Source organism: Pelodiscus sinensis, chromosome 1, assembly GCF_052426305.1.
Source record: "Pelodiscus sinensis isolate ZL-2025 chromosome 1, ASM5242630v1, whole genome shotgun sequence".
In the NCBI taxonomy this organism is placed as follows: domain Eukaryota; kingdom Metazoa; phylum Chordata; order Testudines; family Trionychidae; genus Pelodiscus; species Pelodiscus sinensis.
Genome location: NC_143052.1, coordinates 135553259 through 135564735, shown reverse-complemented (window position 1 = coordinate 135564735; position 11477 = coordinate 135553259). Strand labels below are relative to the sequence as shown.

General features: G+C 48.8%; 1 protein-coding gene across 1 annotated transcript; it reads left to right on the top strand.

Annotated features, from left to right (window-relative positions):
* The first annotated feature begins 1970 nt into the window (after positions 1 to 1970).
* On the top strand, positions 1971 to 11090 carry M6PR (mannose-6-phosphate receptor, cation dependent). The gene is made up of 7 exons (XM_006116395.5): positions 1971 to 2309; positions 5065 to 5238; positions 6268 to 6437; positions 6523 to 6632; positions 7080 to 7210; positions 7786 to 7912; positions 9158 to 11090. The coding sequence occupies exons 2-7, from the start codon at positions 5066 to 5068 to the stop codon at positions 9278 to 9280; spliced, it is 834 nt and encodes a 277-aa protein (XP_006116457.1). The 5' UTR covers positions 1971 to 2309; position 5065; the 3' UTR covers positions 9281 to 11090.
* The last annotated feature ends 387 nt before the right edge of the window (positions 11091 to 11477 follow it).

Sequence of the window (11477 nt, the reverse complement as noted above, 5' to 3'; positions counted from 1 at the left end):
CAAATTTCTTCAAAGATGCCCTCTACTAGGCAGTGGGGCTTTGACTACTTGGTCCCTTATATTTTTTGACGGATGACTAAATATTACCTGGATCTCCTTCGGTAATATCAACAGATTGCTTTGGGCCTAATCCTAGCTTAAAATTAAATAGGATAAGGCGCTTTGTAAGCAGGTAGGGAAGTGGTCTCATTTGACAATTATTAGCTATTATTTACATAATATAAGCATTGCCATCATGGTATTGATATATGCATTTCTCAGTAGCTTTACATATAAAATAACCCAGCCCAGTTGATCTTCATGGGCAATATACCTTTCAAGCAATGGTGGTGAGGGTTAGTGACATGGTCTTCTCCACCCTGTAATTGTCATGGTTTAGTACTGTCATTCTGGCTTGTGGAAATGGAGGACACTTGATAATTTTGCAATAACTTCAAAAAATGCAGTTGCAATACATCTCATTGTGGGGTGGGGAGGTGGGGGATAAAGGGAATAGAAGGAGCTTATTTTAGGCACTAGTGATTTCTGTGTGTCTAAGGAACAGAGATAGAAATGTAGCTGTGTTAGTCTGGTGTAGCTGAAACAAAAAACAGGACAATGTAGCACTTTAAAGACTAACAAGATGGTTTATTAGATGATGAGCTTTCGTGGGCCAGACCCACTTCCTCAGATCAAATAGTGGAAGAAAATTGTCACAACCATATATACCAAAGGATACAATTTAAAAAATGAACACATATGAAAAGGACAAATCACATTGCAGAACAGAAGAGGGGAGCAAGGTAAACGGGAGCTAATGACACTAGAGGTGATAATTGGGGAAGCTACCTTTGTAATGGGTAAGATAATTAATGTCTTTGTTTAGACCGAGGTGTAAAGTGTGGAATTGAAGCCTGAATGACAGTTCAGAGGATTCTCTTTCAAGTCTGGTGTGACAAGGTCTTGGAAGCAGGAACAGAGGGGGAGCTGAGGGCAGAACTGAAGGAAAGGAAGAGCTACACAAAGGCCCACAAGAGAGCAGCAGCAAAGCAGGTGTGTTTCCATGTAGTAGAACCCCAGCTCCCCGAACGGCCCCTGCCGCTGGAGACCCGCCTCCCCAGAGCCACACGCCCGCCGTGCTCGCGGGGCGGCGCAGCCAGCGCCTCTCTCAGGAGCGGGGCGGCGGCCAAAGCGCTTCCCAGCCCGCCTCCTCGGGGCGTTCACGCCGTGCGGGGGGGGGGGGGGGCTGTGAGCGGCGCGCGGCACTTGCACCCCGGCTGAGGGCGCGAGCGGCGAGAAGCGGCCGTTGCTAGAGGGGGGGGGTCCCCTGGTCACCGCGGGGGTTGCTGGCCTAGGCCGGAGGCTCCCCCGGGGATCGGCCCACGAGGCTGCAGAGAGGGGTGGGGCTATTGGCTCCCTTCTCCCCGGGGCACCCGCCCGCTCAGAGCCGCCCCCAGGCTGCAGGGGCGCTGAGCGAGCGCTGGGTTCTCAGGACTACAACTCCCAGCAGACACCGCGCGGGTGGTGGCGGCGGCGGGGAGATAAGCACATGAGTGAGTAGCGCGTGAGGATCCCGTGAGCCACCCTCGGGAGGGGTCGGAGAGTGGGGTTGTTCGGGGACCAGAGCTGCGCTGCCATTGGACGAGAGCATTTTGCGGGGTGGGCGCCCTTCTGAGCTGTCATCGCTCATTGGGGCTTGTCAATGTTTGACTTGCACTGTTCATTGGACGAGATGAGGTGGTAGGCGGAGCCTTCCAGGCAAATTGTCAGAGCCCATTGGACGAATTAGTCTAGAGAGGTTCGTGCTTGCTGTGGAATCGTCACCGTTAATTGGATGAGGAGAGCCTCGGGGAGCAGACGCCCGCTATCGCCACTTCTCATTGGGCAACAGTTACCCGTGGGGGGACACGTGTGCCAGTCTATAGGGAAATTAATCTGGGCGGGGCTTTAGGCCAGTCGTTGTTGCCTAGCGCCCGCCCCTTGTCCACTTCCTGCTTCCGGATCAGCGGGTGGGACTGAGGGAGGCTGGCGGGAGGGGACGGTGGCGGTGGCGAGACCTTCCCCGTCTGATACTCACCCCGGGGAACGGGCGCCCGCCCCGGTTGGCGAGCGTCCTATTAGCTATTCATTTATGCATGCTGAATATTCATGAGCCCTTGTTAATAATGTATTAGGTAGAGGCCGGGTGGGCGCACGTGGCGCGGGCAGCGCCGGGCTGGCACCGCGGGAGGCAGGGCCAGAGCGGGGGGGCGCTGCAGGTGGGTAACGGCGGCGTGACGTGCGGCCTCGCAGATCCTTCGTGGCCCCCCGCCCCGCTCTCCCAGTGTCAGGTGAGTTTCTCTCTTTCCCCCGATCTGTTTCCAGCATCTGGGGGGGTGTGACTGGGGGGGCTCCCAAGGGCTCATGGGGCTCCCCCACATCCGGCAGATCCAGCTGATCTGTACTTTCTTGCAGCTGTAAATGGGTTGCTAGTTTGTGGTTGGTGATGTGACGGGCCTTTGGGCCTTCTGCAATGTTCCCTTTCATCTTTGCTATCCATGTGCAGAATAACTTTTATATGCACCAAGAAGTGTGTGACTGTGCACCACCAGTAGAAACAAATCTGTGGGCACTCTGCTAATCTGCTGGGGGGCATCTGAAATTCCACGTGGCTGCACAAGCACACAGCTTACAGTAAATGCTGGTCGTCTGCTATGTCAAAGTATTGCTAAGTACCTATTGTAAAGAGTCCTGTTCTGGGGGGGTCTGAAAACCTGGGGCAGCCAAATCCTATCTGCCCACACCCGTGTGAGTATATGATGAATAGGGAGGGAAGAAGTCTCAGAGGGGGTAGCCATGTTAGTCTGTAATTTAAAAAATGAGTGACCCTGTAGAACCATCCTTGTGGTCTCCTGACTTGGAATAAAAGAAAGAGATGGGAGAGATTTATAAAAGGAAAGGAACTGTTGAGAGGAGAACGCAGGGTCACTGAAGACTCCAGAATCTAGATTTTTGGATGAATCCTATGCTTTTTAGTCCTTCTACAATAGAACCATCCAGTCACTGAAATGCAGCAGTCTCCAAGGTTCACAGCAGCTTAATAGCCACATGGCAACAGAAAACAAAACTTTGAGGGCTGGGTCCAGAAGAAATCAGAACCCCATATCTAGTTAAATCTTTAGGGGAAATGTAAGGAGAGGGGATTATAATCCAAATTGGAATTTGACCGGAACACTGTAGCTAGTTCCCCTTCTTTGGAAAAAAAATATCATGCAATCTTTAATAGTCATGAGTGGCTCTGGCCTTTTGGCTTTACATTTAAGGCAAAAATGGAAACTAATTTTAAAGCAAAAGGGGACACAGAAAGGAAGTGAACAGTGTCATGGGGACAAGAGGAACTGAATTAAAGTTTAGTGTTCAGCTTCAGTTCTTGGGCTAGACTTACTCCTTGGGTGAGGCTGTAGTTACACTAAGGGCAAGTCTAGACTAGATTTTTTTTTTCCAAAAGGAGATATGCAAATTAGCATGGAATTTGCATATCTTCTGATCGTGTTTTTGAAAGTGGGACTTTTGAAAGTGAAAGTAGTTGGGACGCGATTTTGGGGGGGGGAAAACCCGCTCTTAAAAAAAAGGAGGTTTACGTGGTTTTTCGGGAGGTTTCCAGCACTATATTAGCATGTAGTCGTTAACATGATTAACTGATAAACCTGGGCTTATCGGTTAATCATAACAATTTCTTGCCCTGTCTCAGTATCACTCAGGCTCCCACAAAGCTAGCTGCCTGTGACCCTCTCTCCCGCTGCTGCCTTTGATAGAGAGACAGGCAAGAGTGGGTACATGCCCGGAGCCATCTTCAAAGCTGGCTTCCTGCATGTACTGGTTCTGATCTGCCACCCTTCCCCTGATAGGGGAGATAGGCAGGGAGCCAGCTGCTAAGTATGTCCTGTCCAAGACCTTAAATACATCCTTGGGCAACTAGCCACTCCCCCTGCTCTCAGTAGCACCCCACATCTACACTTTATTTTTAGTGCACTAGCTGAATTAGAACCAGCACATGTATGTCTCTTCAAACTGGAATGTCCACCTCCAATGTAGACAGTCTCTTAATTGTAGCCCTTGTAACTGAATTATTTAGTGTGACTTTCACTGTTAACTCTCAGGTAACTCCATTAGTCAATAGGCTGTTAAGGCCAGAACTACAAAGCCACAAAGAAGTTATTTTGACACAATTTTAGGTTAGTGTATTAATTGATTTGTCAACATCAGGATCTTCATTGGGAATTGTGGTGGGGAAGGGAACTCGACTGTGTGGCTGTTATTGAGCGGCAAGATCATCATTTGTTTCTCTGAGCAAATAGCAAAATGATCAAAAGCTGCTTTATGATTAAGACCCAGCACTGGAAACCTGAGCTTTTGGGTTTTATTCCTAGCTCAGCTACTGGCTTATATGACTTTACACACACCACCTCTGTACCTCCGTTTCCCCCCCTGTATCTCATGGATGGCAATCCTGACCTTGTAAAACTTGGTGCTTGTAAAACACTTTCCGATCTTCAGTGGAAAGGAGCTAGGCAACATAAATTAATACAATTATTAGGGTTAAGGAGCTTGAAATAGAGCCTGACTAATCCTAGTCACTGTCCCCCAGAAGTTGTCTGCACAGGAGCAGCAAACACAATCAGTTTGAATGATACCAAACCTGCCTCTGATGACAGATGCTCCTTTTGGGGTGCAATAAATAGTGGCTTATGTCTGAAACTGGTCCTAATTTCTGTAGCTGACTAGCTGAAAGCATGCTCAGTTTCTTTTGAACCAAGTGAGCACCAGTTGATGTGTTTGGCAGCAAGATCTTACCACCCCAATGTAAAGTCAAGGAAGAATTACAGATTGGGCCAGTGGTTTTGTGGGTACTCAAGGTTGGGCTTTGGAGTCTCCTGAGGATCTCTGAGAAGTTCCTGTGCCTCAGCTCCTCCTCTTTGCAGCCATGAATGAAGAAGTGGCCAATCACTGTGTTTTGAACACTATGTTTGAGTGTTGGGGTGGGAATCAGGTGTTTCAGTGGTAATTGTTGTGCCTGTCTGTTTCTCTGCAATGGCATATATCCAGAATGTTCCCGTCTCGCTATTGTACCTGGGCTGCACTTCTAATCCTTGTGGTCCTGGCCACAATTGCAATGGCAGATCAGGAAGAGAAGCACTGCGACCTGGTTGGGGACAAGGCCACTGAGTCGAAAAGAGAACAGGCCTTGCTGAAGAAGCTGGAACCCCTAAGTGCCATGAGGTACAGTGCATGAAAACCCTCTGGTCCACTGCAGGGCCTGAGATATGGATACTGTCCAGTCCAGTGGTTTTATATTATGGAGTGGCAAACTCATTCACAGACTTTTGGCAGACTGATATAATTGTATTTGCATATTATTATGCAAATAAAATGGTACTTGTCTGCCAAAAGCCCCAGCCCCCAATGCCCCCCAGTGTCAGCTCCCTGCCTCTTAGAGCTCCCCACTCCTTTAGAGCCCCCAGCACTAGCCCTGGCCTTGGTGCCCCCAGGGCCTGCTCCACCCCCTCACCTGTGCTGCCTTCCAGCTGAACGCTGCAGCCAGTATTGCAGCTCCAAGGGTTAGGGTTAGGGTTAGGCAGCGAACCCCTCTTTTGCATCTAGGAGGAGACACCTTCCCTGCCCAACTGCTGGTCGGCTGAGAGGCGGGACAGGACTTGCCTCTCCTAATAGTCCTGGTGGGAGGGGAAGCACTGAGTAGTGTACCCCAGCCCTGGCCCCCAGAGCCAGTCAGTCCCAGATTAGGAGAAAAGAAATGGCTCATGGGGGCAGTGAAGAATTGGATAGTGGTTCTAATTAGCTTGGGTGAGACAAACTTGATAGTTCTTGTTCTTTCCTGGTAGGAAGGAGCCCTTACTATAGAATCGCCAACAAAATCAGCACTAACGGGCTCTTTTTTGTGGTAGTCTCTTCTGTCACTCTGAGGACTGAATGGGCCATAGTGACAGATTCCCTTTTCCCTAGGCTCCTTTGGCCATGAGAGTAAGATGGTAATGGAGGAATTTGCATTGCTTCTGTTCACGCTGTCCTTCCTTTTGGGGTCATCAAAGGAACTCAGTTTCCAGAGGTCCCACTAATGGAGAGATAAGGAGCAAGTAAGCTTACCTAAAAGGCCAGGCCTCTGACTAACTTAAGCCATAAGTGGAACTTAGGAATGGATGCAGTGTGGCAAGGTTATTTTGGAATGCGAAAGGGCTAATAACATCATGAGACTCAATCAGCAGCTGTATGTTTTCTGTACCCTCTGTGCAGTTTTGAGAAGAATGTGAGCTCAAATCCAGAGGAGAAATATACCTACAGGTTTAAGGTGTGCGGAGAGGTCAGCAAGTCTATGCCTCAATCAGGCCTGGTACAGATCAATTTAAAGGATCAAAAGCAAACTGTGGTGGGAAGAATCAATGAGACACAGGTCTTCAATGGAAGTAAGACTCCCCTCAACCTTCCTATCCAGCTCTGCCAGTCCACCTCGCTCCTGACCTGCAGCCCCCTTTGTTTTCCTCTTGGCAGGTGATTGGATCATGCTGATTTATAAGGGGGGGGATTCGTATGGCAGCCATTGCCATGGTGAGAAGAGGAAGGCCATGATAATGATCTCTTGCAACCGGAAGACTCTAGCAGTGAGTGGTCTATGGGGCCATATATAGAGGATGAAGAAGGGAGTGCGTGGCTGAGGCAGGAGTTACTATAACAAAGACTGGGGGAGAGGGGTCACTGTGGGTGGAGAGGCTGTGGAGCAGCCAGAAGGTTTTACTTGTTCTGTTTAGTGAGTATTGGGTCTGCACCAGTAATGGTTGTGCTGCCTTTTGACTAACTTAGCAGACAGCTAGCAGGAGACGATAGATGGTTTATTTTAAAAGTGGCTGAAATGGGATGGTTTGGGGGAAGAGTTCTAGAGGGGCAGGCCAGGCTGGGCTTAGCTGGAAGCATCAGCATTGTGCAAGAATTCCAGAGTGGGTGGATTACAGAAACCTTTTGCTTAGCTGGGAGCATCTGTGCAAGTAGCAGGACATATTTTATGTTTAGTCTACCATATATTTGCTCTTTCCTACTCTACTCCGACCCAGGACGGCTTTACCTTACTATCAGAAGAGCGGGAAAAGGAGCAGGACTGTTTGTACCTCTTTGAGATGGACAGCAAGTTGGCCTGCCCACCTGAGGATTCCCACCTCAGCATCGGGTCAATCCTGCTCATAATGTGAGTTCCTGCAAGAACCTGTCAGTTCTTGAATCCCAGTTCCAGGCCTTTGTAACTTGTTAGGAACATAGCACGTGACCTAGCAGAACAGATAACTGGCCCGTTTTGTGTGTCTGTAGCCAGAGCTGGATATTACTCTGTATTTCAGTCAGGCTTTTCATCCAACGCTCCCCAAAACCTTGGCAATCATTAAGCCTCAGAATACTCCTGTCAGAGCAGGAAACATTAGCCTTTCCTCAGTTCTGTCTGTGTCTCAGCTTCTTCACTTGGCAAAGAGACTTGCCCAGGATCACATGGCAAATCAGTAGCAGAGCTGGGAATAGAACCCAGGAGTCCTAACCCCCAGTCTCCTGTGTTAACCACGAGGCAGCTCTTCCTTTAGGCTGTACTGGGGATGGGTTTGTGTGCTGGTCAACACACAACCCGGTAATCTTTTCTGCAGATGCTTCTATTTACAGCCCCATTTTTGGAATCACCCTGAGCTGTTGGCTCCAATCCCAATTGGAGGCAGACAGTTAGCTGAAGAGAGGTTGCCTTCAGCTTCCTCTCACTTGTGTATCAATATTCTCCTCCAGGTTTGCTTCGCTGGTTGCAGTTTATATAATTGGGGGATTCCTCTACCAGCGCCTGGTAGTGGGAGCAAAAGGCATGGAGCAGTTCCCCCATTTTACCTTCTGGCAGGATCTGGGCAACTTGATGGCGGTAAGTGAAAATCAGTGTAGTTCCCCAGTCCATCCCAGCTATAAGGCACAAGCTATATGGCAGCTTCCCCACACTCAGAGCCTTAGTCCATAGATGCAAGGCCCTTCAAGGATATTGGTGCAACAGGAAGCAGATGACTCATTTGAGGGGAATTTTCCCCTTTGAGTCAGTGCTGGCTTCAATGCTTCATAATGGCGGTGATGCTGGGAAAAGTACCCTGCAGTAGCTACATAAAGCAGTGCTTGCTGTGCCCCCTATTTCCCTCTCCTTGTTCCTGATCCCCACCATTTCAGGACTCTGTGTCTTCCTCCCCTCCCCATCTCCACTCTGGGATCCTGCTTCCACACGCACCCACTCTGCCCAGGCATAGCAGTTCAAGATCTTATGGTGCTTTAAACACAGGGAGAGAGTAACTTCAGAGTCCTGACCAAATGTTAATAGAGAAATTTCCACTCTGTCTTCCTAGAATTCTCTCCCAGTAGTTCAAGTTCTGGAATCTCTCAAATACTTCAGTGGTAGGTGCAATAAAAGAACAGAACAGAAGAAACATGGGGGCTGTTATTCGCATCCTCTGTGGCATGTAAGGCTGCCCGGCTCCAGCTTTCAACTGAAACATCCAGTTGAAAAGGGCCCCTGGTGGCTGTGGTCAGCAGTGCTGATCAGGCCATTAAAAGTCCGATCAGCGGTGCAGTTGGGGCCCAGAGCTAAGGCCAGCTCCATACCTCTCTTGTCTCTGCATGGTTCCCAAAAGCAGCTGCCAGGTCCTTATGGCTCCTAGACACAGGAAGGCTCTGCACACATACTCTTTCCTTCCTTCCCCTTCCCTCCCCCCCCAACCTCCCCCGCCCCACCCACAAGTGCTGGATCCACAGCTCCCGTTGACGGAACTGTGACCAACAGGAGCTGTGGGGGTGGTGGCTGCAGACACAAGGGCAGTGTATGGCACCTCCCTGTGCCCTGGGGTTGCAGGGACCTAGCAGCCACTTCTTAGGAACCATGGTAAGCGCCACTGGGATTTTACATTTCAAGTCCTAACCCCAGCCTGGAGTCCTCTCCTCACCCAAACTCTCTCCCAGAGCCCACACATCTTAACCCTTCTCCTGCACCAGAAATTCCAAGCCATGGGGAGGGGGAGAGGATAGAGCAGGCAGGGGCAGGGTATACATGTTTGATTTTATGTGATTAGAGAGTTGGCAACCGTAGTTGCATGTAATCTGATCCCAGTACAACAACTTGTTTTTGCAGGATGGTTGTGATTTCGTCTGTCGGTCTAAGCCCCAGAATGCCCCAGCTGCATATCGTGGTGTGGGTGATGACCAGTTGGGAGAGGAATCAGAAGAACGGGATGACCATTTGCTACCAATGTGATCAGGCTTTAGACATCTGTCCTTTTCTCTCTGCTCCCTCCCCTCACGTAACCAGGTGTTACCTAACCTCTTCTCCTTTCACAGTCCCCCTCTTAGGTTTTCTTTAAACTATTTGCTTTTTCCACAGCTGCTATGTCACCCCCTGCTATCCAGAATCCCCCATTTCAGAGCAGCGCTGGCCCAAGGGCACATCCTCTGAATGTAAAGCTGTGATGGGCTTAAGCGGACTGCTGTGCAGCAGGGGAGAATAGTATTTATTCAGAGTTCTGCGTGGCTATGAGATGAAAATAATGCTTCTCCAGCATTCCAGGCCTGGGAGTTCCCTTAGTAAGGTCTAGGGAGAAACTTGGGGTGGGGATCATGACGTAGAAACAGCTAAAATTAGGGGGCACACTTCTGTGTGTTCCCTCAAAAGTTTATTCAGTCTGTGAGACACTGGATTTTTTAATTATTTAAATGCACTTTCTGCTTTCTTCGCTTCTGCGCTGTGACACAAGCAAAGCATTCGCTGCCCGCCTTCTCCCTCTGCCCAGTGTAATCACTGCAGGGATCGCTTCACTCTAACCAGATCTTGAGCAGGGCTGGAGCAAGCCACAGCCAGCTTGCAATCTTTCCTTTTCCTGAACAGTTCAGGTCAATTTCTTTCAGCTACCACAAAGAGCAGTTACCAAATAACCTTTGTTGAATTAAACGGGGGAGGTGGTGCTGAAGAATGGGGTCAATGACTCTTTTGTATTGAAAAGGGACAAGGAAAATAGTCTCTCTTTAAACCACCCCTCTTGTTGCTGGGAAGCCAAATATCATGACATGCTGCTGAGCAAGAACCTGAAAATGAAACAGACTCCCAGGTCAAAGGCAGGTACCTAAAGACAGCAGTGTCACGTGATTTCTGTTGCAAGCTTTCCCTAAGTAGAGTGTGGCTAGAGAGTCTTTAAAGTAGTGATCCTTACTATGTCCTGCTAAGAAACAATGGTGTAAGTTAGTACGGAAATTGCTTTGCTGTGAAATAGTCTAGACTTAAATTTTAAGAAGGGAACACCTTTGTGAGAGCAGTGCTGTACCCAATGCTGACTCCAGGTAACTCTCTGGCAGTTACATAAAAAGCAATGTAGTGAGGAATACAGGCCAAGCCTGTATGTTCCAATGTAGCACTGCTTCCCTAGTGGGTGAGCTGTTAAATTCACTCAAGCTGTAGGGGTGGGACAGGTCAGCTTTGCCTGTGGGTTGTATCCATCCCTGCTCAGTTGTGCCACAATGATGGTGCTTCTGTGGCCCCTGCTGGTTGGGGAAGTGAGAGCTGCAGTTTTCTATGACTTTGGGAACGGCTCCCATTTGAAAACCAGCAGCTACAGGTAAACATAGGACTCATGAAATACCTTGATTTTGTTGGAGGGGGGAGGTAGCCTCTGCCAGTGAATGAGCCAAGCCCCTTTCCCATTGGAGTGGTTGGCAGAGAGCTCTCTCCTAGGGGACCCAGTTGAACTGATCGAGAGAAAGTGGTAGAGTGGGGGGAAGAAAGGACTTCAGCAAGCAGGATGAGACATGTGCTCCCTGTTCTCTTGGTAGGGCAGATAGAGTTTGAGGGGCAGAAAGTATTTTGTTTGATTACTGTGGTTTTTGGCTGGGCTTGAAGCAGGCAAATGTACTTCCTCTTTTCTTTAGCATTTGTTACTTTCACTAAATCTTTTCATAAGATGGGGAAATAGGAAGTCACTGAACTTGTTCTGTTACCGGTTTTCATGGTGGTGTTTAAATAAAATGCACATTTTTGTACAAAAACACAACTTTAAAAATAAAATGACCCAAAAATACTCCTGAATTCTATTAGTGTTTGAAGTGACAACAGAGTGATGGGGCTAGTGTGTGAGTAAATGGTCAGTGCCAGGATTCTGACATCCCTTTAGGGATCCCTTGAGGAAAAAACAACTCCACTCCTGTCATGTTATCCATTTAAGGTTAGAAAGGCTGTGTTAGTGTTATGGAACTTACACATGATGTGAATTACCTAGATTTAAACTTAGCTTTAGAAGAGTTGGGAAGAGGCTATAACTTGACTATTGAGAGAGGGGAGGTGGAGCTTGGAAATTTTCTTGGCTGCTTGAGGTCCGAGGCCAGAGCTACTCAACTTTGGAAGCCCCAGGGGCCACAGTGATACTCACAGCACATGCCGAGGGCCACAACTTAAGTGTGGTTGCATG

Coding starts and splice junctions, on each gene's coding strand:
- M6PR (XM_006116395.5), top strand. CDS start 5,066: ATGTTCCCGTCTCGCTATTGTACCTGGGCTGCACTTCTAATCCTTGTG. Junction 5,239..6,267: donor GAACCCCTAAGTGCCATGAG/GTACAGTGCATG, acceptor CCCTCTGTGCAG/TTTTGAGAAGAATGTGAGCT. Junction 7,211..7,785: donor GGGTCAATCCTGCTCATAAT/GTGAGTTCCTGC, acceptor ATTCTCCTCCAG/GTTTGCTTCGCTGGTTGCAG.